Below are 27,559 nucleotides of genomic sequence, written 5' to 3'. Positions count from 1 at the left end.
CAAACAGGATCTGGTTAAGTTGCCAAAGCTGCCTTGAACTTGCCATCGCCCTGCCTCATCCTCCTGAGTTGCTGGGATTACAGGTGCGAACTACCGCACCCCACTCAATTGAACAATTTTTCAAATTTACCAAGATGTGAAATATGCATTCTTTGAATCCATATCTTTCCCCAGGTTAGCAATTTGTAGTCAAATCCTTTGTAGAGATACTGCACAGGAGCAGCGTATCCCAGCTCCCAGTAACTCAATCACCAGAGCAGACAGCCTCCACTCTACGTACTGCCTTGCTAGGCTGGGAATTTCAGTGGGTTAGGCATATTAAACACATCTTCACTTACAGTGCTTTCAAATCCAGGTTGGTTTATCAGGATGTAACCCCGACATGACTTGAGAAGCATCTGTACTTACAGCACAGAACGTACAATTGACATTCAATCCGATTCACTTTATGTCATTTCTTTTTTTTCTTTTCTTTTATCTTTGTAGGAGATCTCGGGATTGAACCCAGGGTGACTCTACCACTGAGCTACAGAGCTCCATCGCCAGTCTTCTGTTTTGTTTCTTGTTTGTTTGTTTGTTTGTTTTACGTTTTGAACAGTATCTTGCTAAGTTGCCCAGGCTGGCCTCAAACTTGTGATCTTCCTATCTGAGCTTCTAGAGTCACTGGGATTCCAGGCGTGCTCCCTCACTCTGGGCCTTGCCATTTTTTTATAAGGAATCAAAATAGTACAAACAAATACACAAGTCTGCCATCGAGTACCTGCTGGACACTGGCCCATCCTTCCTTCTCTTATGCTAGACATTACTGTCCCCAGGTGAATTCCTATTCTTCCAGTCTGATCTGTACCATGCTTTACCTTCTACAAATGTATCTAAGAGTTATGCCATGGACACTCACAGGGAGAAGAGTTGCTGCTATTGTTACCCGATTGTCACCTGTGTCCTGTTTTAGATGCTAGACTGACACCCTTCCTCTTCCAACAAAATCCAGCCCTTGCTGACTGTACTGGAAATCTAGCTCCTTGAGACAGGGATTGGGATGCAGCACACACTTCAGTGCCAAGAGTGATAGGGATCTGCTGGAGAACTGGTTTTAATGATCAGGCAGGACTCTACAGAGTATTCAGGAAGGACAGGAGAAGTAAAAGATGCTTCTACAGGTGTTTAGACAGGGGACTTCCCTGAGCTCCCAAAGTTGCCAGGTCTACACAGTCCCCCATCTCAGGCCATGTCAACTCCACCCAGGGGTCCAGCATAAAATTCTTGGCATGACTGTTGGCTCGCTCTTTCTCATTCAGTCTTCTGTCCATTGGACCAGAGATCTTTGCTTTGTGCAGTTATGGCTTCCAAGAGCCTAGAATAGTGCTTGAATAGAGCCTAGAATAGATGTCAAAGTCAGGTGAAGAACAGCAGGAAAAGTCCCTGTCTGCAAAGCAGGTAAGACCCAGGGACATTCTACCACTCAGCAGTCACATCCTCATTTAAAGGAAAAAAAAAAAAAAAATATATATATATATAATTTTTTTTAAAAAAAATTAAATTATATATATATATATATATAATTTAATTTTTTTTTATTTATTGGTACTAAAAATTGAACCCAAGGCACTTTACCACTAATCTACATCCCCAATCCTTTTTATTTTTTGTTTTGAGACAAGGTCTCACTAAGTTGCTGAGGTTGACCTCGAACTTGTCATCCTTCTGCCTCAGCCTCAGGAGTTGCTGGGATTACAGGCATACCTTGCTTGATTCCAAAGGTTCTAGCACTGTGACCCAGGATGCATGTTTGACATTTTCCTAGTGCTGGAGATTGAACCCAGCACTACAGCATGCTAAGCAAGAGCTCTACCACCGAGCTACACCCCCCAGCCAGGGTGTTTAACTTATAAGCCTCATGAACCATTTGGGGTTTTGGCAGCGCGGGTGCTTTATCACTATTCACTGGATGGACTCCCACAGAGTGTGACAGAGTACTAGGGAGGTCCCCGACCAGGGCTATGCTAAATGTACTCTTCATTTCCTGATCTCTTACCCCACACTACTCTGGAAGACTTGAGATTCTTGACCTTGGTCGACTCCTTTGTGATTAGCCATGCCCAGATAGTCAACAAAGAGGCAGGGTTGGGAACTGGGATTCCTACATAATTCCTGTAACTAATGCAAGCAGAGGGAGAGTTTGAGGGAAATTCCAATTTGCTGTGTAGGTGACACATTCTGCACACCAGGCCTACTCCCCATGCTTTCAACAGTTGTGACATTTCCCTGACTCAAAACACTCCTGGTGAATATACCCATTTCACAGACTACATACCTAAACCCCAGGTGTTACTTCTTATTATCAGGGTTATGGAATCAAGAGTCAGTTCATACTCAGTAAACAACTAGAAATCAATATCCAAGCTGGTAACGTTAGAAGGATTTTTGGAAAATTGAACTGTTATTTGGTCTATAGTGTGGCACAGAGCGCTTGCCTAGCATGCCTGAGGCCCTGGGTTCAACCCCCAGTACTGCAAATGAAACAAACAAAACTGATATTTATCAAACACATACTATGCACAGGACTATTGTAAATGCTCGGAATGTATCAACAAACAAAACAATGGCCTCTACCTTCATGGAGCTTACAGTCTTCTAGGGGAGATGAGTGATTGATGTAGTGAACAGGTACGAATGTGGTATCTTCTAAGGGAATACATGTTATGGAATCTTTATTCAGGAAGAATTATAATAATTGAAAAAATTTAAACTGTAAAGGATGCAGTAGATAAATATTCATTAAATCTAGGAAGAAGTAGAATCAGAGAAGATCTGTTTTATTTTAGCAAATTTTTAAAAAATAGAGTCTGTGTATTGCCCCTGGAAGGAGAGAAGCATCAGATTTTCTCTTACATGCATGGTGTCCCAGGGGTCAGAACAAAGTTACACTGAATACATCTTCCTGCCATGCATGTGTCATCTTTCTTCCCTGGATGCCACACATGAGGGCCTCTCTACCCACCCACCTGTCTTATAGGCTTATAATGAGGAAGCTGAGGGTCAGAGTCCTTAAGTGTCTTACTCAGGTCCTACAGAGGGTTAATAATGGGTGAACCTGGAACCCAGGTCCTGGTGCCATGATGTTTCCCAAATTATCCCCTACTGGAAACCTAGAATCCCAAGACCTGGGCTGGAGTGTGGGGGGAAGAGATAAATAACTGTGTAAGCTTATCATGATTATAATATGCATTTTTCAGGAAATAGTCAAGAATTTACAATAACAATAGCTAATTTTAGGGGTGTTGTACATAACAGGTTCCATTTCAACAATTTCACAAGGAAGATTCTCAGCAGATCCCATAACTCCCTAAGAGGCTCTGAGAGGTCACATAAACTGCTCAAAATCCCAATCTGAAAATAGGATATCTAGATCAGACTCAGAGCCAGGCATGGTGGTACACACCTATAATCCCAGCAACTTGGGAGGCTGAGGCAGGAGATTACAAGTTCAAGGCCAGCCGGGGCTGCTTGGTGAGACCCTGTCTCAAAATAAAAAATGAAAAAGGATGTAGCTCAGTGGTAAAGCACCCGTGGGTTCAATCCCCAATACCACCAAAATAAATAAATAAATAGAAGATCACAACAAGGCAGTCTGATTTTTGAGATTGTAATTTTTAAAAAACCATACATATGCAAAAACAAAATAATGGAATATATTTCATAAATCCCACACCAGAAGTTCAAAGTACATGATGGACTCACTTAAAGCAAATTGTCCATTTGGTCTGGGATTGACCTGACATCTTCATCAGGGTATTCCACCATCCCCTGTGCCAGGATGTCAACTGTACCCTGTGACTCTGGCCCCATACAATGTTCAGGACCCCACTAACTACCTAACCAATTTTTTTTCAGTACTAGGAATTGAACCCAGGAGTGATCTACCACAGCACATCCCAACCCTTTTTTCTTGGTAAGTTGCCCAGGCGGACCTCAAACTTACAGTCTTCCTGCCTCAGCCTCCTGAGTAGCTGGGGTTATAGGCAGGCACTACCATGTCTGGCTCCTAACCAATGACTTAATATCAATTGATAATCTTTGCTCAAAGGGATCTTAAAATCATGCTTTTCAAATTCTATCATTTCTCTTATCTTTGCTTTTGATATTATTATATAAGGTACAGTTTCTTATCAAATGGGGTTATTTGCTTATCCTGAAATACAATTCCTAATAGACAATATATATACTACCTTTCCTCTTTTCAGCTTTTCTCTAGGGTTTATTATTATTAATATCATTTTATTATTATTTATTTAAAGAATCATTAGCCACGCACAGTGGTACAGACCTGTAACTTCAGCTATTCAGGAGACTGAGGCAGGAGGACTGCTAGTTTGAGGTCAGCCTGGGCAAATTACTGAGACCCTGTCTCAAAAGAAAAAGGAGTGGGGGTGTAGCTCACTGCTGGAGTGCCCCTGGGTTCAATCCCAGTACCAAATTTTATATATAAATATATATATATAATATATATATGCATATAGCATTAGGGACTCATGAATTAGATTTGATGTGTTTCAATCAATTATAAAAATCATTCTTTCCCATATCACTCCTATATCTTTTAGATACACTGTCTAAAAAATATCCAACTTTCTTGTGTTCTTAGAAAAAGAAGACCTAGGTCCAAACTAGGGGTATATTTAGGAGGTGAGATCCAGTTGTTCAGAGCTCTTACATACCTACTCTCTGTGCATCCTTGACACCCAACGCTTAACCCTGTGTCCAGTGCAGGAGAGTCCACGGTGCACAGGTGTGCTGGCAAGATGGTTGCATTGTTGATCTGGGATAGCCCTGCTAAGGAGCTAAGAGAACCAAGCAATGACAGAGCCAATCCAGGGCCCAGTTCATGTTCCAATGAAAGTGCCCTAAAGCAGAACAGTCCGAAGGGCCTAGAAGATTTGCCTACAAGGAAGAGAAAGTACAATGAAGAGGTGAGAGTCAAGCACAGCACCATGCTCCTCAGTAGTCCCAGTGCCTCCGCATGTGAGGTCCTAAGAGGAAGTTGGGAGATCAGATTTCTTTTTTCTTGGTAGTCACAATTTGTATTGAGTAAATGAATGGAAGTCACCTAGAATGACTGCTTTTGAACCATGCTAATGAATGCCAGCAAAGCAAATAAGTAACAGAACTAATGTTAACAGAAAAACTCATAAACTGAGGTTGTTTTGCTTTGGCTATACAGTTTCTTTTATTTGATTGTCATTGTTGCACTGTGTATGAAGGACATAGTCCTTTTTTGCTCATGAATTATTTCTAGAGCAGTAAATGGATTAAATGTGTCCTTATTTCCTGATGTTCCCAAATCATTCTTCAACTTCCAAATGTTCTACCACTTGATTTAAGAACCAAGAGAGTACTATCTAAGGTTCTGTCAATACATGAAATACTTAGATAGAGATGAGCAAGGCTGAAAATGTGTTAGGTGTCTAATATGATTTAAGGCATTTTCTTTTAGATTTATTGTAAAATTTAAAGATAATTTGCATTTGGGGCACAACCCTAAGTTCTTTAATACTCAGCAATTTTATAATTCTGAGAAAGCTTGAGTCACATACATAACTGATAAAAATGCTTTTAATTTTGATGTAATTTTGAACTTAGAGAAAACTTTCGAGAAAAATATAAAACTCTCATAACGTATTCACCATTGATGTAGTGCCTCATGTATTTCTTTTGTCTCATGCTCATACACATTTACAGGGTGTGGTTTTGTTTTATTTTCTGAATCATTTAAAAGTAAATCATAGATGTCACATCCATTTATTCCTAAATATTCCAGTGCATGTTTCCTAAGGACCTTCTCTTACATCACCATGGTACACTGTGGTGCTGAAGCCTCAAGTGTTCTAACCTTGGCCTGGGTTTACAGAGCTTTAAATTACACATAATTAACCCAGCGGATCACACCAGAGGACTTCAGAGGAGAGAACAGAGACAAAGATGAGCACAGCCCCTTTAGTCTGGCTTGCAGTGTAACGATTCATTTTCAGAGTCAACCTCAAGTAAGCAAAGGCAAATTTGTTGAAGATTTCAAAGTACACAGATGAATTAAGCCACTACTCCACTGTTTTTCCATTTACTTAACCTTTTTATAGTTACCTCATTGTGCTTTGCTTTTCCCATAAGTGGAGTGAGCACTTTGGGTACTAATTCAATTGTGCTTCCCCCAGACTTCAGTTCTTTCCAGAACTTCACTCTTTATGGAACTTGGTTTTAGAGGCATGGACTCAAATTATGAGTTTGTCACTTATTAGTTGGGTCCCTCGGAAAAGTCACTCTGCCTCCTGGAAATGGGAATACTAATAGTTCAGGTGAATAGTTGCTGTGAGGATAAAATAAGTACCTACCAGGTACATGCTGTAGTGCTCAACAATGGTTAGTTCTATTCCCTTCCTTATTGGTCTGCCCCTGCTGCCAAGCTCATCCTTCCCAGAATTCCAACTAAAGTGACACACACAGACACATAAGCCTTTGCTAACAGGTGGGCATTACCCAGATGGCAAGAGGCTACAGCCAGACTGACTGCTGTGAGTGCTCTGGCTGGTCTTTCTTTGCATCTAGTGGTTCAGCAGGAGTATTAAAAAGTAAAAGCTATCTGTGAAAAGACAATTTGGTTTAAAACACAAATCCCCAAGTATTTCCAATTTCAAATATATACTTTTTTTAATCCAAAGCCTCACACATACTAAGCACATGCTTTACCACTAAGCTGCACCCCAGACCCAAATATACATCTTCATTGCTTTTTCTTTTTGGGGGGGAATCATCTGAATAACTGAAGATGGTTAACTAGATTTATCAACTTGTAAACCACCTAGAATTACATTTTTATACATTTATACACAAAATATGTATATTTAATATTAATGATATTTATGCATTGAATATTTTTAATATTAATATTATTTAGCAAATTAATATTATTTGGTTTATTTATTAAACTACTTCAAACCAAATAGACAAATGTTGATGTGTAATACATGAAATGTTCTTCAAAGAAGAGGAGAGCTATGGGAAATGAAAATTATACTGCAACATATAATAAATACATCATGTTCAGCATCAGCCAAGCATTATACACAATTTTTTTAAATTCATTTTATTCCTTTTGGAAATATTGTCACTAAAAGACTGACCTCATTATAGAACCATATATGCATAAGATAAAGCAAACAATCTCTCACCTTGTAATTTTTTTTAACGTTCACACTTTTAATAAACATGGAGTGGTTTTGGTTTGGGTTCTCTTTAATGAGCTGCTGCACAAGTGGTCCATGGATTCTCAGTCTTCTTAAGCCAACTCTTGGGGGATGGAATAGGATATAAAAATCACTTGACTAAAAAGTCCAGTGATTTGGTTGCTGCAAAATGGTTTCGATATTTAAAACTAAATTTGACGGACACTATGATGAAAACAGCTCAGAGTTGACAAGGGACAACTTCAGAGTCCTTGGTGCAAGGTATTCCTTATGAGCAAGGACTCTGCATGACTGGAGAAAGGATTTTTAATGCTGACTCGCAAAGGTTTCGATACCATTTTCTATTTCCAAACTAGGCACCATGAGCCATTAATTCTAGTACTGCAAGAAAAGTTTGACTTTTCATTAGTTCTGAGAGCTCTTTAAGTACAGGCTTCAGAGCCATGCCATATTAACTGCAATTTCTCTGGATATGACCATTGTTTTGGCATTTTAGGATGGTGGTTGTACGTGCAATCTATTCTACTTAGATTTCAGCTTTTCCTTGTTGCTGGTGGAGTTGAAGAACACCAGATGGACATCGCGGTATCTTTTAATCAGTGCTCTCACTTGCACAATGATATGCTCTCAAATGTTCTTGCTCTTTTTTCAGACTTTTTGTCCACAGCCAATGGACAGAAACACATTACATTATTACATTTAAAAATATTTCTGCAAGAATGTAGAGCATTAAACTTTCATTAACACACACAAAATGAATGAAAGGCATTAAGGCAAGTTTCTGTGATTATAATCATAAATGGTAGAAAGAAGGGTTTTTTTTTTCCTTCTAGAAAGCAAGGGTCAGTCATGACTTTAAACTAGATTGAGTCTTGAGTTCATGGAAGTTATAACAGGTTGCAGCAAATGGTTTCTTCCAACAATTTCGCAATAAAAGCTTTGCACGTATGTGCTTTGTTTATGCATACCTCTCTCAATCACTTCCAATTGGGCTTTTTGTCCTTGGTAACATAGTGACTACTAATTATAGTATTTTGTAATTATGGGAAAGAACTATGAAAATTCCAAGTCTTATTCATCAGTAAGAAACACTAAAGAGCTAAAGCGTAAAGTTTGAATGATATTGAATTATGTGTCAGACACTATTCCAAGTGTTTTTGAGTTTAGTAATTCAGGTTATCATCTCAGAAATCCTTTTAAAAGGGCTCTATGAGTTTCATTTTATAGATGAAGAATCCAGGGCACAGAGAACACAGTTGCTTGCCCAGATTCACATATTTAGTGACTCAGATCAGGGCACATTTTCTGAAAAGGGCCAAGTAGTGAATATTTTCATCTTTGAACCACACAATCTTTGCCACTCTGGCCTTGTGGAATGACAACAACAACAGAAAATACAGAAGTGGATGAGCATACTTGTATTTCAATCAAACTTTATTTCTGGACAATGAAATTGAAATTTCATATATATTTCTCATACCATAAAATATTCTCCCTTTTGATTGTTTTTTAGCCATTTACAAATACAAAACCCATTCCTGGTTCTTAGGTCATGTAAACAGGCAGCAGACTTGAGTTTGCTCTTAAGTTATAGTTTGATGTAATTAAGAGAGAGAGCCAGGATTTGAATCCAGACAGCAAGCCCTTAACCTCTCTATATAGTCTATATCATGATAATAAAAGTAAGTTAGGCACTTTATAAAACATACAGCTAAATATAAATATCAAAATATAAATTACAGCCACCAGTAAAAAGCACAACTCAAAATAACCACCAGCAATAGTTGGTATTTCCATCCCTTCTTTTGTCCACTGTTTGGTTGTGTTAAATTTTATCATTCTGTTTTTTTTTTTTTATTACAAGCATTTTCATGCTTTCACAGAAGCCACACAATTATAATAATTAGATACATAGTAGTTCATTTTAAAAGGACTAAGGGAAAAATTCTTATTTTGAAAGGATTCTACAGCTAATATTTTCATAAAACAAATCTTTTTGTTAAGTGACCACTTGGTCACCTTTCATTTATCTGCCATGTTTGTGAATTAGAGGATTTCTGAAAACAACCCAGCGTGAAGTAGGGATGTAGAGAAATGGTTCTTCAATGGCCAGACTGACTTTGACTTCTCATTGTTCCTTTATTACCCATGTGACTCTAAACAAAAGGTTAATTTTCCCCACCTCAGTTTGTCCAAATGGGCTGCAGAGATGTATGCATTGCACCTAACCTGTGCCTTGCTCAGTGTAGGTGATCACTTGATAGGAACCAATTCTTGCCTTCCCTGCCCTAGCCACAACACTCCTTGTCCTCAACACTATCCACAAGAAACAAGCTATTTCACTAAGGTCTGTCGAGGAAGTATCACTCCTGTGCACTTAGAAAAATCTTCTTCCCAGAAGTGAACACACAAAGCCAATAATTGAAATCATTAGAAAGGTAAATGAGGTGGGCGGGCCTGAACCAGCCCTCTGGCCCCTCCAGCCCCACCCAACCTGGTTTCAGCCCAAGTCATTTCAGGAGATTATTGTGGACCTTTCCAAACTGAAGCAATGCCCAGGTCTCCACCACGGCAGGTGGCATTCTGACAGCAGAGACTGTGTTCTTTCGCCCAGGTACCACCGACCTCCAGAGCAGACATCAGAGAATTCAGAGCCCAGACAGCAGGTGAAAAGAACATGGAACTGAGAAGTACAGCAGCCCCCACAGCCGAGGGCTACAGCAACACTGGCTTCCAGGTAAGCAGAACTTGCTTCTTCTGTTTGAAACCAAGTAAATGGAAATAATGCTCTTTCCTTTCCCGCTTGGCAAGTTTCTTAAGCTAAAGCAGTGGGATTACTGAGCCAGGATCAAGGATTTTAAAGGCACACTTTAAGCCCACTATTTTTTGTTCTTGGGCTCTTCTGTGTTGACAAACCTGAAAAGTCTCTTTTAACGACTTATGTTGACTCTGTCACTGAGAAACAAAACTGCTTCTCCTCCCTTTTTCCCCCCTGGGGCTCACAGCATTGTTACAGTATTTACCTGCAGGCATCCTTCCAAAGAATGGGGGAAATTCAATCTTGGATAGAGCCAGAGTCTCAAGACTCCTTCTTCCTGAACTAGGTCCCACAGCTCCTGAGAGTGGCCCTGATGTCTGTCCCAGAACAGAGCAGCAAGTCTGAGACTTCAAGTCATCAACCAAAACTCGCTGAGTAATTAACGCTGCTCATCCCAGGGCTGGGCGGACAGAATCAGAAGGAGGCCTGTGGAAAACCCCAGGCAGGGCTGGGGTGTAGCTCAGTGGTGGAGTGCTGGCTTAGCATGCTCAGGGACCTGGGTTCCATTCACCATGCTGCTTTAATTAATTAATTAATTTAAAAGTTAATTAACCTAAAAAAAAAAAAAAAAAAAAAGCAGGCTATTCCAATTTGGTGTAGGATGGGGATTTTCAGAATTATTCCTAGGCGTGCTTCTTTTCCTGACCTGACACTTAGCATGTGAGCTTTGGAAAAGATACAAAAGTTGCATGAAGAGGTGTCAGCAGCCCCCTTGGACCTCTTGGTCACTAGATGGACAAAACAAAACCTTTGGGTATTAATAAGAAAAGAAGGGGAAAAAGGACTTTGACATAAGCTCTGATTCTTCTACCCACAAGTTACTATTTCCCCAAGGCCCAGTTTGTCTATTCTATAGTCACAATGATATCCATCTGATAGTTTACAAGTGCATGGGAAGAAGAGATTTCTTCTACCCTTTCAGGTGCAATTCCTGAGGACTGTGAATTAAACAAATAAAAGCCAAGTTAACAGGAGAAAAGTATTATAAATTTTAGTGACATTTTAAATTTCACATGTAGGGAACTTCACAAAAAAGTGAAAAACCCAAGTTAGACTTGGGAGTTTATATATCATTTTAACAAAGGGTGTCCCATTAGGAGAATTGACTAGGCAAATGAAAAAGGGTTGGGGCTGTTAAGTTCAATAAATTTTGGGAAAGCAGTTAGGAAATGCATGGTGGGGGAATGACTAATGGAAGATAAAGCTTTTCTATGAAGGTTTGTTTTCCCATACTTATTTCAGGGCCACCTCAATGTCTGGTGAAGAGTTGGTCTTCTCTTCCTTATATAGGAAAGAGGGACAAGGGAAATAATATGCCGTGCTTTTAGGAAGATGCGGGAGGGCAGAGAGCTCTCTCATCTCTGCTTCTTCTCAATTACCTTAGTTCAAAATATTCTTCTGTGAGAATGGCATGTTTTGAAAGTGGCATACCCTTGTCCCCTGTGTAAGTGTTGAATGACGGCGGGGGGTGGGGGGAGCGCCAAGTATGTTATGTATATTATGTGTCAAAAAAGAGTGGAAAGGATGGACTGGATGGGGGCATAGTAGGTGTGGCAGTGAGGAAAACACCAGTTCACATCTCAGCAACTTGCTGCTCACAGTGAATAGTATGCCCCAGGGGCCCGTGTCCTATCCCTCACGCTCCTCTATCAAAGCAGAACTTCTCCAAGCTTCAGGGTTCTGAGCAGGGCATCAGATCCCAGCAAAGTACCACACCGAACACCTCCATCACCAACAAGCAGTGACTGGCTGGTTGCTTCCAAAGCTTGCTTTTCAACAAGAATTTCCAGAGACCTATTTTTACCACTGCTAAGAAGGAATACCAATTCAAGGAGGCGTGACATACTGTTTTTGCCCCCAAGATGCAGAGCAGGGAGCTGGGCATGGTGGCGCACGTCTATAATTCCAGCTGCTCAGGAGGCTGTGGCAGGAAGATCGTGAGTTCAAAGCCAGCCTCATCAACTTAACAAGGCCCTAAGCAACTTAGTGAAACCCTGTCTCTGAATAAAAAATAGAAAGGTCTGAGGATGGGGCTCAGTGGTTAAGCACCCCTGGGTTCAATCCTGGTACCAGTAATAATAATAATAATTAGGAGAAGAAGAGGAGGAGGAGGAAAAGGAGGAGGAAGAGGAAGAATAGAAGGCGGAAATAGGCAATTACAACATAATGTGATGTTAAAAAATATTTCTTTTAAATGCTAGAGACTTGCACCAAATCCATTTTGCCTCTACCCCATCCCATCCTTTCCATTCTCTTGAATCATAATAAGTCCCAATTTGTAAATAAATACGTAGTTGGCGCTGGGTGGTGTGGAGTCCATGACAAGAGCACAGAGGGAGAGAGAACTGCAGTTAGGACTCGATGGGTTGGCAGGCATTTTCCAGGCAAGCAGGAGGTGGGCTGGGTCCGCAGAACACTGCAGATAGAGAGGATTGAATGTGCGCAGTCCCAGAGCCCCAAAAGAGAAGAACCTGTGTCTGGAGCAAGGAACAGGAGACAGAGGACAGCGCAGGCTGGTGCCAGATCCTGTGGCCTCGGAACATACTGAGGCATTTGAGGGGGAACCGCTCAAATCTAAGATGACCAAATTATTTTTTAAATGAGTTTAGTGGCCTTGTTGAAGGTGAATGAAAATGGAGAGAGATTCCTGTGCAGTTGAGAAACCAGTTAGGAGGTTAGTATAATCATTCAATAAGGCCTGAGGCAGTGGACACAGGCAGGGTCCAGGTGCTAACACTGGACAGAGGCTGTTCCTCAGTGGCCATCTGGAGTCAGGATCAGGATGTGAGCGCTACTCTGGCTTGGAACCCTCCATCTTCTTCTGTTGGATAGGATGATGATGGTACCTCAGGATTGTCGAGAGGATTGACTGAGCTAATACACGTAAAAAGTGTTTGTGATACAGATAAATGTGTTTATGAAAAACAGTGCCGGGCACATAGTATAGGCAAATAATAGTAGCTCTTGTTGCTGGAGTTGATTAATGAGTGAGGCGTCAGTGTATCTAGTTTGAGATGTCAAACTGGAAGTGATTCCCTGTTTCTAGACAGAAAATCTGTCTTTCTTTTTAAATTTTGTTTGGTTGTTTGGTTCGGTTTGGTTTGGTTTGGTGGTTTGTTGTTGTTTTCTTTTTCCATTTTTTCTTTTCCTTTGTCTCTCTCCCTCTCTCCCTCTCCTCTCTCCCTCTCTCCCTCCTCTCTCCCTCCTCTCTCCCTCTCTCCCTCTCTCCCTCTCTCTCACTCTCTCCCTCTCTCTCCCTCTCTCCCTCGCCCTGTCTCCCTCTCTCCCTCTCTCCCCCTCTCTCCCTTGCCCTTTCTCCCTCTCTCCCTCTCTCCCTCTCTCCGCTTCTCCCTCTTTCCCTCTCTCTTCCTCTCTCTTCCTCTCTCCCTCTCTCCCTCTCTTTCCCTCCCTCTCTCCCTCTCTCTCTCTCCCTCTCTCCTTCTCCCCCTCTCCTTCTCTCCCTCTCCTTCTCTCCTTCTCTCTCCCTTCCTTTTTCCCTTTCTCCTTCTCTCCCTCTCTCTTCCTCTCTCCCTCTCTTTCTCTCCCTCTCTTTCTCTCTCTCTCTCTCTCTCTCTCTCTCTCTCTCTCTCTCTCTCTCTCTCCCTCCCTCCCTCCCTCCCTCCCTCTCTCTCTCTCCCCCTAGGCAGGACATCTTGGAGTAAAATTAGAACAGGAAGAGAATGAGGCTGTTGGTTGACATTTGGGAGATTCCTGGCATCTTGACAAGGGTGTCGATCAGGTAGGGAGTTCGTGGCTCATATCCACCTAGAGCTCAGATCACATGGATTTGGAGGCTGTTAGCACAGAGATGGGCAAGCATGTGGGAAGCCACCACGAGGGAATCCTGGGACACACCGGAGCTTAAAGAGCTGGAGTGCAGAGAAGGAAGCAAAGCCACAGGTAGGGACGGAGGAGCAGAACCAGGAGAGGGAGGTGTCTAGAGAAGTCAAGGAAGACAGAACTAGAGGAAAGACCCCCGGGCCATAAGGGCCCCTGCAAGAGGCCACACACTCTTTGGATTTGCCAGATAGGAGGTTACTGGTGACCTGGGGCTAGGGGTGAGGAGGGGAAATTTGTGTTGTGTGTGGGAATTAGACTGGGAAAAAAATGAAGGCAGAATGAATACTCTTCTGGCAGGGGCAAGAGGGAGACAGGCTCAGGGGAGGAAAAATGGAGTGGGGGAGTCATTTAAATTGTTATTTTTGTGAAATATAGCATACATAAAACAAATAAAACCAAGTATACGAATTTTATTTATTTATTTATTTTTGATACTAGGGATTGAACCCAGGGATGCTTAAACACTGAGCTAAGTCCCCAGCCTTTTTATCTTTTTGTTTTGAGACAGGGTCTTACTAAGTTGCTTAGGACCTTGCTAAATTGGTGACCCTGGCCCCAAACTTGGGATCCTCCTATGTCAGCCTCCCAAGCCCATGGGGGATTACAGGCAAGCACCACTGCACCCAGTTATCAGATGTATAACTTTTTATAAAGTGGACTGTGACCCAGATCAGAGAACAGGGCATTGATATCCCTGAGTAGTCCCAACCCTACACATGCTCACTACTACCTCCCCCGCCGCTCCACCCCAGGACTACCCACTGTCCCAACTTGCTTGTCTTATTCCTCAACTTCTAACTATGTATCCCCAAGCAGCCCTTTTGCTGTTTTGAACTTTCTATAACCAGAAACATATAAAATGTATTCTTTGCTTATTTTTGAACATATATGGAATTAAGCAGGATGAATTCTTTTATAGCTGGCTTCTTTTGTTCAGTTTTCTAAGATTCAGTCATGGTGTCACAAGTAACTGCAGTTCATCATTTCACTGATGTACAGTACTCTGTCCGGTAAATATGCCACAAGTGATCATTTTGCCACCGGGGACATTTGTGGTTATTACACTTGAAGTTTTTTGAAACTTCTGCAGACAATGTAGCTATGAATGCTCTTGCACATGCTTTCGGAAGCACTGTGACCATTTAATGCAGATCGTGCTCAGGAATAGAATTGCTAGGTCATTGGAGTACATACACACTTTCAACTCTTACTAGTAATGCCAGACTGTTTCCTAAATGACCGTGCTGACTTACAGGTCCATCAGCAGAGCATGAGTTTCTGTTTATCCTCCACATCTTCACCAGTATTCAAATGGCTTTTTAAATTTCAGCCATTCCGGTGGGTGTGTGGCAGTACAGTCATGCATCAATCAACAGCATGCATTCTGAGAAATACATCACTAGGCAATTTTGTTGGTGTGCAAACATCCTAGAGTATACTTATGTAAAACTAGGTGCTATAGGTCAATCACTTGTCCTGGCCTCTTGATTCAATCAAGAGATGGGATAAACTCAAGGTGTACAAGGTTGCTGCCAATGTAACGCAGCACACTGTACAGTACACATTTTTTTAATTACAAGATGCACGCGCTAAGATATCAAAAAAGTGTAGTATAGTTAACATATTAACCAGTAACAGTCTTCTGTTATCATTATTATCATGCACGATACCTCATTGTATACACTACACTTTTCTACAACTGGCAACGCAGTAGATTCGTTTACACCAGCATCATTTCAAACACATGAGTAAAGCATCACAATAGCTATGACATCAAAGGTGATAGGCATTTTTCAGCTCCACTACAATCCTATGGGACCACCATCACATATGTGGTCTGCCACTGATCAAAACATTATGGAGCACATGACTTACGTTACTGAGGTTTAATTAACTTTTCCCGTGTTATTGGTCATCTCATGCCAACTTTATAAAAACCTGTTTAAGTCTCCTGCTGTTTTCTCTACTGGAGTTTGCTTTTTTCTTAGTGATTTGAAAGACTTATTTAAGTGTTCTGGCTGCAAGCCTTATGACAGTTATGATTTGCAAATGTCTTCTGAATCTCTCTGAAGATGTTTTCCAGGCTTTAATGATGTATTTCGATGAACAAAAGTTAATCCTATCATGGTCCCATTTGCCAGTTTCTTCTCTTTTCCATATCTTGCTTAAAAGAAAGCCATTGAGTAGGGTGCAGTGTGTGTCTGTAATTCCATAGACTCCAGAAGCTCAGGCAGGAGGACTGCAAGTTGAAGGTCAATCTGGGCAACCTAAAAAAAACCCTGTCTCAAAATTAAAAAAAATAAAAATAAAAAGGACTGGAGATGCAGCTCAGAGGTAGAACTCCCCTGGGTTTAATCTTCAGTACCACGAAATTAAATTAATAATAAAATTTTAAAAGATGTTTCTTTTCACATCGAGGTCTCTAGTCCCCTTGAAATTGATGTTAATATGTCTTGTATTGTAAAGTGGAAGTCAAGTTTTTTGTTTGTTTGATTTGGTTTTCCACATGGACACTGAACTTTTTATTTTATTTATTTATTTATTTATACCAGAGATTGAACCCAGGGACACTTAACCACTGAGTCACATTCCCAGACTTTTTTATTTTTTATTTTGAGACTGGGTCTAACCAAGTTGCTTGGGCCTCACTAAGTTGCTGAGGCTCGTCTCAAACTTGTGATCCTCCTGCCTATAACTGGAATGATAGGCATGTGGCCCCATACCCAGGCAGATGTCCAATTCTATCAGCATAACTTCCTTAAAAAGTTTCTTCTTCCCTCTCCATAAATACGTTTCTCAAGTGTTCATATTTGGGGAAGGCTTTTTTTGGAATAAGGTAACTTAAAGTTTTTTCCAAACTAAAAGGAGGTAAAGAAGGATCTAGAGAAGAAAGGAGAAGATAAGGTTGATAGAAGAGGAGGTCACATAAATCTCAAAATCTCTAAAGATGAAAATTCAGGCAAGTTTTTGAAAGAACCCTTTTATTAATGGGTGTCTTTTAGGATCCCAAATCCAATGTCCTCCACATGAATAAGCATCAATCTTGCACAAATGGCCCTCAAAGGCACAGAGACTGCTTGCTCTAAAGTCAGTTGGGTGGAACCCACTTAAGAAATTCTTAGGGCAGGCCTAGACTGGGCCTCCACTACACAGAGGAAAAGCTGACTTACTCAATGATTTGCCTGGTGAGCCAGTCATGCAGGTTTGAAGTGTTTGTTAAATGAAGACCAAAATTGAAGAGATCATGAAAATGTAAGTCCCATTAGGGATCAGAACCTGCTGGAACATTGACATAAACTTCTCAAGCAGATATTATAAGTATAAAAGTTCTGAGGTGCCCGATACATTAGTAAATGCCTGTGATCCCAGCAAGTCAGAGTTCGTAAGTTTCAGGCCAGCCTCAACAATTTAGCAGAGCCCTGTTTCAAAACAAAAAATGTTTTAATGGGGAGGTAGTGTAGCTCATTAGTGGAACACTACTGGATTCAATTCCCAGTATGGCTGAAAAAAAAAATAGTAAGTTCTGAGATTGAAAATAATTATTCAAAGTAAAGGGAAAGGGCATTGTTTCTCCTTAAGACACGAGTCTGGGAGGTCGACATGGATCACACTCAGATTGAGTAGTTTTGCACATCACTCAGAACAAGCTGGGCTGGAGCTGCCTTTCCACAGCTAAAATAAAATACAGAAAACATAAAATAATAATTTGCTTTTGTGATGGAAGTCTTAAAACTACATATTCTATTCTTCCCTCAAATGTGCATGATTGTACCTACACTTATTTCTAGGGGAAAAGAGCCTACGTGACAATAACCAAAGTCACTTTTATGACAGCCCAGAGGAAAAGCAGTTAGGGATCTAGTTTCTTTCTCATTCAAACATTCCTGAAGTGGTTTCCTTTAAAAGAGGAGTCACTTACTTATCAGCGGTTGAGACATTGAAAAGAAAACAGGAAAGAGATTCTTGCTGAGGGCTGAAGGCAGAAACTCTAAGAGATACATACATAGCACAAGCTACATATGCAATTTAATTTTTTGTACAAGTCCATTAGAAGTGTAAAATGAAACAAATGTGACTGATTTTAACTATATTTTGTTTACATGTTACATTTGTTTCATACCAAGCCTTTGAAACCCAATGTGAATTTCATACTTACATGTCAACACTAATGTTAAATTTTTTTCAGGAATACTCGATCTGTATTTAGATTTCATAAAATGTGTAGTTTCAAAAGTAGATTCATAACCAAGTTGTTCCAAACATATTTAAATGCTTTCAAATCAATTAATCTAGTGTTCATTTTTCAATTTAAACTTAAGTTAGTCAAAATTAAATCCAGGGCTTCAGTCACACTGGTCACATTTCAAGCACCCAGCAACCACTGATGACTCAAGGAAGGTACATGTTTCTTAGTTTTGCAGTTAAAAAAAAATCTGATGATCCTTGACCTTTAAGGAACTGGCCATCAGGTTCCACAAAATTAAAAGAAAGTAACCATCTGAGGAATATTTCTGTAAGATCAAGAGTAAGGACTGGAGATGTGGCTCAGAGGTAGAACATTTTGCCTACAACTGATGAGACCCTGGGCTCAGCCCCCAACACTTCGTTCAACAAAAATAATAATAATAATAATAATAATAATAATAATATTTCCTTTTTCATTCACGATTTTAGTTATTTTTCTTTTTTCATCTCTTCTCCCCACCTCAGGGCAGAGGCTTTTCTTTGTTGGGAAATTTATGATTACTGATTCAGCTTTGTTACAGGTCTGTTGAGATTTCTTTTTCTTCTTGAGTCAGTGTAGGTAACTTGTGTGTTTTTATGAATTTGTCTATTTCACCTGCATTATCTAATTTGTTGGCATATAATTGTTCATGGTATTCTCTCCTTCTTCCTCTCTCTCTCTCTCTCTCTCTCTCTCTCCTCTGTCAGTATTGGGAACTAAACCCAGGGCTGCTCTACCACTGAGTTACGTTCTCCCAGTCTTTTCATTTTTTATTTCGAGACAGGATCTCACTAAGTAACTGAGTCTGGCCTCAGACTTTCGATCCTCCCCCTCTTAGCCTCCTGAGTTGCTGGGATTATAGGCAAGTGCCACTGCACCCAGCTTTCATGATATTTTCTTAATATCCTTTTTATTTCTGTAAGGTTAGTAATAATGGCTCCACTTATATTTCTGATTTTAATTAGTTTGGTTTTATTCCTTTTTTTCTTAGTCTCGTAAATATTTGTTCATTTTGTTCTCTTGAAAGAACCAACTTCTGGTTTCTTGGGCTGATTCTGTTTTTCCAGTCTCGATTTCATTTATCTCCACTCCAATCCTTATTATTTCCTTCCTTTTGCTAGCTTTTGGTTTAGTTTGCTGTTCTTTTCCTATATTCTAAGAGTTGAAGTTTAGGCTTTGATTTGAGGTGTTTCTTCTTTGCTAATATAAGCAATTACCACTCTGAATTTCCCTCTCAGCACTACATTAGCTCATAAAATTTGGTATGGTATGCTTTCACTATTATCGGATTGTTTCCTAATATCCCTTAGGGTTTCTCCCTTAATCCATTGGTTATTGAGAAGTGTGTTTAATAAATTTCTTCTAAGTTTCTATTATTCATTTCTAAACTCATTCCAATGTGATTAGAGAGGATACATTACATGATTTCAATGTTTTTAAATTTATTGAGATTTGTTTTGATTCAACCTATGATCTAGACTGGTGGATGTTCCCAACTGCACTTGAGAATAATGTATATTCTAGTTACTGGTGGTGTGTTCTGTATATGTCTGTTAAGTCCACAACATTATTCAATTTCTCTATTTCCTTATTGATTATCTCTCTACTTGTTCCATCCATTGTTGAGTGTAGGGTCTTGAAATATCCAACTATTGTTGAGTTTTCTATATCTCCCTTGAATTATGTCAATTTTTTCATATGTCTAAGAGCTCTGTTTTCAAGTATGTGTAAATTTATAATGGTTAGCTGTTTGATGAATTGAGCCTTTTGTCATTATAAAATATACTTTTGTTTCTAATTTTAAAATCATCTTAAAATCAATTTTAAGCCACTTGAGTTAGTTTTTTTTACTATTTGCATGGCATATATTTTTCTATCCTTTTATCCTATTTAAGTCTTTGAATCTAAATTGTCTTATAAGCAGCATATATTTGAATTGTGTTTTGTCTCCATTCAGTCAATATCTGCCTTTTCATTCAAAGACTTAATCCATTTATATTTAATGTAATTATTGATAAAGTAGGACTTGCATCTGCTATTTCGTGTGTGATTTCCATATACCTATATACCATTATTCTTTGATATTTGTGGCATATTCATTCCAGGACCCCCACAGATATGAAAATCTATAGATACTCAAGTCCTTTATCATAAAATGGCATAGTAGTCACTATAACTTACACGTGTCCTCTCTTATACTTTAACTCATCTCTAGATTACTTATAATATTCAAACAATGTAGATGTATAAATAATAATATTCATGGTACTGTGAAGTTTAGTAAATAATGACAATAAAAAAGTCAGTACAAAACCTTTTTCCAAATTTTTTTAATCCAGGATTCAAAACTCACATGCAGCCGGTGGGGTGGCACATGCCTGTAATCCCAGTAGCTCAGAAGGCTGAGGCAGGAGTATCAGACTTCAAAGCCAGCCTCAGCAACAGCGAGGCACGAAGCAACTCAGGGAGACCCTGTCTCTAAATAAAAATACAAAATAGGGCTGGGGATGTGACTCAGTGGCCAAGTGCCCCTGACTTCAATCCCAGGTACCCAAAACAAACAAACAAACAAAACACTCATACACAGAGGACTGTATATAAAATATCTTTCTTCCCATCCCATTACTGCCTTCTTGTGATATATATTTTCTAGTGTACCAATTTAATAGCCTTGTCTTTTTTTTAAGTATATTTCTTCACATTATTTTCTCGGAGTTTTCCTGGAAATTGCTATTAATGTCACAATTTATAAATAGCTCATTAGGATTAATACCAACTTAATTTCAGTAGAATATAAAAACTTAATACAAGGCCATTCCCCTCCCCTTCTTTATAGTATTATCATACAAATCACATTTTTATAATTATAAACCCATCAATATAGATATGATGAATCTTGTAGCTTCAAGTTTTTCATCAAATTGTGGGCTTTTCAACAATTATTTCTTCAATTTCCTTTCACCCTCTTCTCTCTCTCCTCTGCATCTAGAACTGCCATTGTGCTTATGTGCTACGTGATGATGCCCCCATGTCACAGACTCTAATTCTCTTTATTGATATTCCCTAGTAGAGATGTTATTCTCATGCTTTTCTTTCGTTCTTTGAAAATGGTTTCCCTTTAGTTTTTTTAAACATATTTAAAATGATTTAATGTCTTTGTCTACACAAGTCCAACATCTAGACTTCCACATGGGTAGTGTTCACTGACTGCTGTTTTTGTTTATATGGGCCATTCCTTCTTTGGATGAAAACTGTTCTTCTCAAAATGTACTGTGGGAACTGTGGAAAACAGATTGTCCCCTCTTCTCTAGGGTTTATTGCTTTTGCCATATGTTGCTTCTGTGGTGGTTGTTACTCTCATTTTTTTTTTAGTGACTTAACTACATAATTCTATGTAGACTATATTCATTGTCACGTGTTATGTGGGACAATCCCAGGAATTTCTGGAGCTATGGACATTTGATCTCCCAGATTTTCCATCAAGATTTTGCTCAGCTTGTTGTTTACTCCACCTTGTTATCACCACCTCAAGCAGCTGCCTATGTTAAACAGTTGCCCTCAAGGAAATAGTACTTACTATATGACCTCTGAGTCAGACCAAATAAAGAAAGCTTTGTGAGGCAAGTCTTCTAAGGAATTTCAAGACAGGTCAAATAATGGCAGATGTCTGGGAACTGAACTTTAGGGCAGCTCACATCCCATTTTACCCCTCCATAGGCTGCTAGTTTTCATTCTAGTTGGGAAAAAAAAAAAAAAATTAAGTCCTGAGTCTGGGGAGAGGAGAATGGAAGATACCGCAGAGCTTACTGTTCTGAGATTCAGTCATTTGATCTGAATTGTTGTAAGCTTCCCCTCCCCTAGAGTTCTGAAAAAGCAACTGACAGTTTTATCCATGTGGTGAATGGTAGTAGGATGGCCACATCTCTAGGTTGGAATGCACTGGATGATCAGTCAGGAATAGAGCAGGGCTGAGGTTCTGAGGCTTGCAGCAGTCACTGCCGCCCTTTACCAGAAGTGCAGAAAGGATTTCATCATCTAATGATCACAGGAGAAAAAAAAGGAGGAGGAGATTGAATACTGTTCTTTCTACCATCCGTGTCCTAAAAGAGATGTTCTTCTGATTCAAGAGACTTTTTGAGGGACTCTGCATTTGGATTACATGAAATTTGACCTGGTTTGTTGTCCCTATCAAGGTTTAAATGACTTTCCATGCAGATGTCATGACAGAAATGATTAGGAAATCTCTGATCAGCCATAGGTCCACCAACTACAAATGGCTGACAAGGCAGTTTGTGCTACAAGTATATCTCTGGCCATCAGAGAGTCAGCTGTAGAGATGTTCAGAAGAATGCTCTTATCTCAGTTAGAACAGGTCCAAGACTAGTTCCCAGGTTCTGGATTTATTGCTCACTTACTGGTGACAGAATCTCCATTTGACAGTTCCTTTAAAATGAAAGAACTAGTCTCTGCTAATCCATCTCACTCAGACACTGGTGATATTGAGTGGAGAAGCTGGACCCTGAATGCTTGCTGAACTGCTAATTTATCAAACTGAAAAGAAATTAAAGGTGACTCTATCTGTAATTTTATACAGATAGGATTATTGTGAGCCTGAACCCCAAGTGTCTACTGTTCACAGAAGTTTGGAACCCTTGCCTTCAGATTGCAGATATAAGCAGACATGGTACAGCACAATTTTTGCTGACAGTCAAGATTCTGGATCTTTGATAGGATCTAATTCCACTCCTTACATGGACTAGGTGACTTATTGAATTCCCTATAATGAGCCACTTTGGTATGCTTACTACCCTTTTCTTTTTCTTGGAAAAGGAAAAAAAGAGGGGGGGAGAAAGGAATAAAAGAAAGAATGAAGAGGATGATATGCATGTCCTGGTTCTTTGGAAATACATAAAGATAGAATTTTATTAGGAAAGTTATGTGTGCCTCCTGTGAATGTTCAGGAACAAAGTACATAATTACCTGGAATGGTGGAGTTAGAAAACAAGGAAATGTACCTGCAGACTTCTCAATATTCCCTCCAATCTCCTGGTCCTATAAATTCAAAGTTTTGTTTTTTGTTTTTCATTTCCTCTGAGTGCCAAATCTGTTTGACATAAAGCATGACACATTGATTCCCTGGAAATTTATTGAGCTCTGACATTGTGCCAGGCATTATGCTAGGAACTGGAAACAGAATACCAATGTTCGCTTAAAAATTAAACAATGGCAAACTAGCACAACATGGTATGTGAAAAGTACTATTCATGGCATCAGAAGGTGACCTCACCTAGTTTGGGGGGTCAGGGAATCACTATTTTTCCCAAATATTCCAAATGAATATTTTATTTCTTCATAAATTCAGTAAATTATATTGAGCAACTACTCTGTGCCAGGTAGAAGGAAAATACTCATTTGGGAACAAAGGACATAGTTGCTCAAGCTACTATGTCAAGAACTATTTTCCACATTCCATTTTATATGTATGAATCGAGGTCCTGAATGGGAAGGTGGGAGAGGCATGAGCAGGAACATACAGTGGTGAAGAGAAGAAGCCAAGAACGTAGGCCAGTTCTCCTGCTTTACCCAAAGCACTTTGCTAACTGTAAAAACTTCCAAGAATCCAAAACTAATAATAAAGTTAGGTTTAAAGCTAAATTTCTTCACATACAAATTTCTGTACTCTATGAACCTGGAAAACTTCCAGAATAAACTAACCAATAAGAGTATAAGGAGGTATAACTAAAGTAATGGTATAAATCCCTCCATGAAACATGGTTGGAAAGCAGTCTCTCAATATGGAGTTCAACCATAGTCTGAAACAAGAGAAGCAAACCTGCACTCCTGTGCACCATCTAGGGACATTATTCTTTTGACCTGCTCAACTTTAGAGAATACCAAACAACAGGAGCTGTGAAGTTGTACAGTTGTCCCTGATGGGCCCTGCTTCCCTGCCAATGTCCCTCCCCTTTCCATTTTATCACTTTTACAACTTTGCCAACTTTTATTTTTTTAATTAAAGTTACTGAGCCCTGCCTGAGTTTCTCATCCACCAGAGTCCAGGGGTTCAGGAACATTTGTGGGGAGGAAGTTGGTTGGAGAAGACTGGTCTAATTTGTACAGCCAGACAAGTTTGCAAGGAAAAATTACTTAAATGATGCCCAGGCCCATACAGATAAAGTAGATGGAGAACACAGGTCTAGTTACATGTTGAGCTGGAAGGGAAGAGAGAGACAAGGCTGCCAACAGAGACATTTCTGGGAGCCAGCAAATGTTAGGCTTCCTGTTGGCCCACATCACCACTTCCCTGTTCCCCTGCAAAGCACAAGGACTTTATGTCACAGAAGAGGAAGAAAGACCTAGGGGAGGAAGAATTGAGAAAGCACAGGTGGGAGCAGGAAAGGCTGCCTGTCGTGCTCTGGTTACTGATTGTCCTGCGTGTGGCTTAGACCTTGGCTGAAAATAACGAGTGGCCTTGTCAAGGGAGAGGGAAGACAGTGATAAGCTTCTGAAACAGGTCAATGAGGGGGAGGAGTTTGGCAGACGGAAAAGCTCAGAGCTGCATATTGGGTATGAGGAGGGTAGGACATGGGTTCTTCAGGTAGCCAGTTGAGTGTTCAGAGTCAGACTGTCTGGATCTGCTGGGTCCACCATGCAGGTCTGTTAGAAGTTATAAATTTCCAACTCCTCTGTTTCCTCATCCAAACCACTAGTCTATGATGTGGGTCTACTAACACCCCACATCATAGACTATTGGGAGAGCAATGGAAAGCACTAGAGCCTAGGAAAAATCCCAGTAACAACAACGACTAACTAAACCTTTTACTTAGGGTTGCTCTTTTGGTACAGGCCAAGCCAAATTGGAAATGCATGCGTGAAATCTGTCTCTTCTTCACAGCAAACACTGTAATCCACTGATATGGAGCCTGTGGAAGATGCTACACGCAGCTTTGTGTTTTTATCATGTCAGCAAAATGTAAAACCTCAGATCCTTTAGGTCCCTAACAGACCTGGTGAACTTGGCTCCCAATGTCCACACCTCATCAGAGAATTGTACAAAGTTATTTTTCAGAGGCTTTGGGATATTTTTATTCATTTTCTACTTAGGTCAATGCTTTCTTAGAGGGAAGGGGTACTGGGATTGGACTCAAGGGCACTCAGCCACTGAGTCGCATCTCCAGCCCTATTTTGTATTTTATTTAAAGACAGGGTCTCACTGAGTTGCTTAGGGTCTCACTTTTGCTGAGGCTGGCTTTGAAGTCAGGATCCTCCTGCCTCAGCCTTTCAAGTCACTGGAATTACAGGCATGTGCCACCATGCTGAATGGCAAATTCTTTTCTTAAAAGAATTTATTTACTGTAAATTTATTCCATGTGTTTCTGATTAATTCATATTTATTTAATCAGCACCCTTTTGGAAGGAGTGCTTGATGGCCAAACTAATACTAGAAATCCCTACAAAGCAACTTTTTCCCAAGTGTAGACTTGAGGTCAGTTTCACTAAATGTGCAGGAAGATTCCAAATTGTGAGATCTGTATAAGCGAAAAATTATAGGAGAAAACATGAGTTTAAATAGTTTAAGTACTATTTGAGATGTTCCAAGATGAAGTTACAAGATGTAGATATCGTTAATAATGATCAACGTCTCTTGACACTACCTTTATTTCTCTCCCTCTCTTTTTCTCCTTCTTATTTTGCATAATTAAACAACCAATTGTATGATTTAGGGCTGACAACTTTTCTCCTAAAATGCCCTGAGAACAGGGACCATCCATATATGTATTTCTCAGCGCCCTGCACAGTGTCTATCCCATAGTAAGTGCACAATAAATATTTGTTGGAGAATGATTGGAAATGCCTAGTACAGAACTGTAAGAAGCTGTGTATAACATTTAAGGAGTGGAAAAAGCTGCTACAACCCAGGAAAGAGAGAGAAGCAGTTTGGGTGGTGGGAGGAAACTGGCAAAGTGTGATATCTGTGAAGTGGGAACACAGAGGTGGTCCCCTGTGCATGATGAAAACTGGATTAGGAATGTGGAAACCACTAATCCTGCCAAGAGTGATGTCCATGGAGTGGTAGGAGTGGGACCCAAACTGGAAGGAGTTGAAGATCAATGTAAGGCAAGAAAATGGAAGCAGTAATATCACAGAAATCACAATATCAGAGACTGGGTAACTTACAAACAATAGAAATGTATTTCTTACAGTTCTGGAGGTTGGGAAGCTCAGTATCAACTTACTGACATCTTGCTACATCTTCCCACAGTTCATCCCATGGCAGAAGGACAGAGGGTATAAGAACAAGAGGGGACTGAGCTCACTTTTTTAACAAACTTACTCTCTCAATAAAAAGCCCCCTTCAGCCATGACAACATTAATCTACTCATAAGGGCAGAGCCCTTAAAGATCTCATCGCCCAAAACCATTGCCTTGGAGATTAAGTTGCAACCCGTGAACCTTGGGGGACACATTCAAACCATAGCCAAGTGGTTAACCAATATCCCGTGGGAAAGTACAGAGAGCTGTGGCTGGCACAGAATGAAGAGCGAGGGCATTATCACATCATTACAATCAGGATCAGCTTCTCCAGGAGTGACTTTAGATTTCTCTGGTCTCCCTTCCAAGTGCCTTGTAAGAGTTCTCATGGGAGCATCTTCCTCCAGTCCAACAATATAGCCTATGCCACACACTATCAAACACAAATGAGCAACACAAACATCAACCTAGAGTAAGAATGAAAGATGACCCAGTAGGAGCAAGGGCAGGATGTTCTGCATTTATATGACTTTTATTTATTTCCTGGCGAGGGGGACCCTATATACACAGAAGATCTTTACTGTGGGGAGACTGGGGATTGAACTCAGGGGGGACTTTACTATTGAACTACATGCCCAGCCCTTTTTATTTTTTATTTTGAAATAGGGTCTTCACTAAATTGCTGAGACTGGCCTTGAACTTTCCATCCTCCTGCCCTGGGCTCCTGAGCCCCACAGCTGTGCCTGGTCACAGAAAAAAATGTTCAAAAATTGTCATTTGGACAAATTTAACTCAGATCTTTTGTTTTTCTCCCCAGATGTCAAAGAAGAACAAAGTTTGACCTTAACATCAGTAAAAACAATGAGGATAGATCACTCAGTAACAAACTATTACAATGAAAAAGAGTGTCCAATTCAAACCAAACTCGATTTGTGCAGAGGTGAATGGGCCTTTTAAAGCAAGAATGAGAGAACAGGGAAGGGGTGAGCGTCAAGTAGCAGTGAAGTGGAAGTTGCAAAAAGCAGGAAGGGGCAGGGAATTGGTCAGTGTGACACCCAGTGGGTTTCCTAACTGCAACTTACAGGAAGTTAGGTTCCTATCTGCCCACACACACTGGGGACAAGAGAGTTACCTTCTTGAATATTTGCATTGCAAAGAGTCTTGAAGACAGTTCTGGGTGGGAGA

General features: G+C 40.1%; 1 protein-coding gene across 3 annotated transcripts in view; it reads left to right on the top strand.

The window, feature by feature from the left end:
- Positions 1 to 9,760: 9,760 nt before the first annotated feature.
- The window catches only part of Slc28a3 (solute carrier family 28 member 3), a 66,314-nt gene continuing 48,515 nt past the window's right edge, over positions 9,761 to 27,559 (top strand). For 2 of the 3 annotated variants that reach the window (XM_047524933.1, XM_047524932.1), the window contains exon 1: positions 10,367 to 10,431. Coding sequence is in view for 1 of the 3 variants with exons in the window: in XM_047524930.1 (XP_047380886.1) it covers positions 9,916 to 9,975 (60 nt within the window). In the remaining 2 variants the exon portion in view is untranslated. Of the gene's footprint in view, positions 9,976 to 10,366; positions 10,432 to 27,559 lie in introns of those variants that run through there. The other variant, XM_047524930.1, reaches the window with a different exon arrangement.

Source organism: Sciurus carolinensis, chromosome 14 (assembly GCF_902686445.1).
Source record: "Sciurus carolinensis chromosome 14, mSciCar1.2, whole genome shotgun sequence".
Taxonomy (NCBI): Eukaryota; Metazoa; Chordata; class Mammalia; order Rodentia; family Sciuridae; genus Sciurus; species Sciurus carolinensis.
Note: the sequence above shows the minus strand (reverse complement) of the source record. Positions and strands in the feature narration are given on the sequence as shown.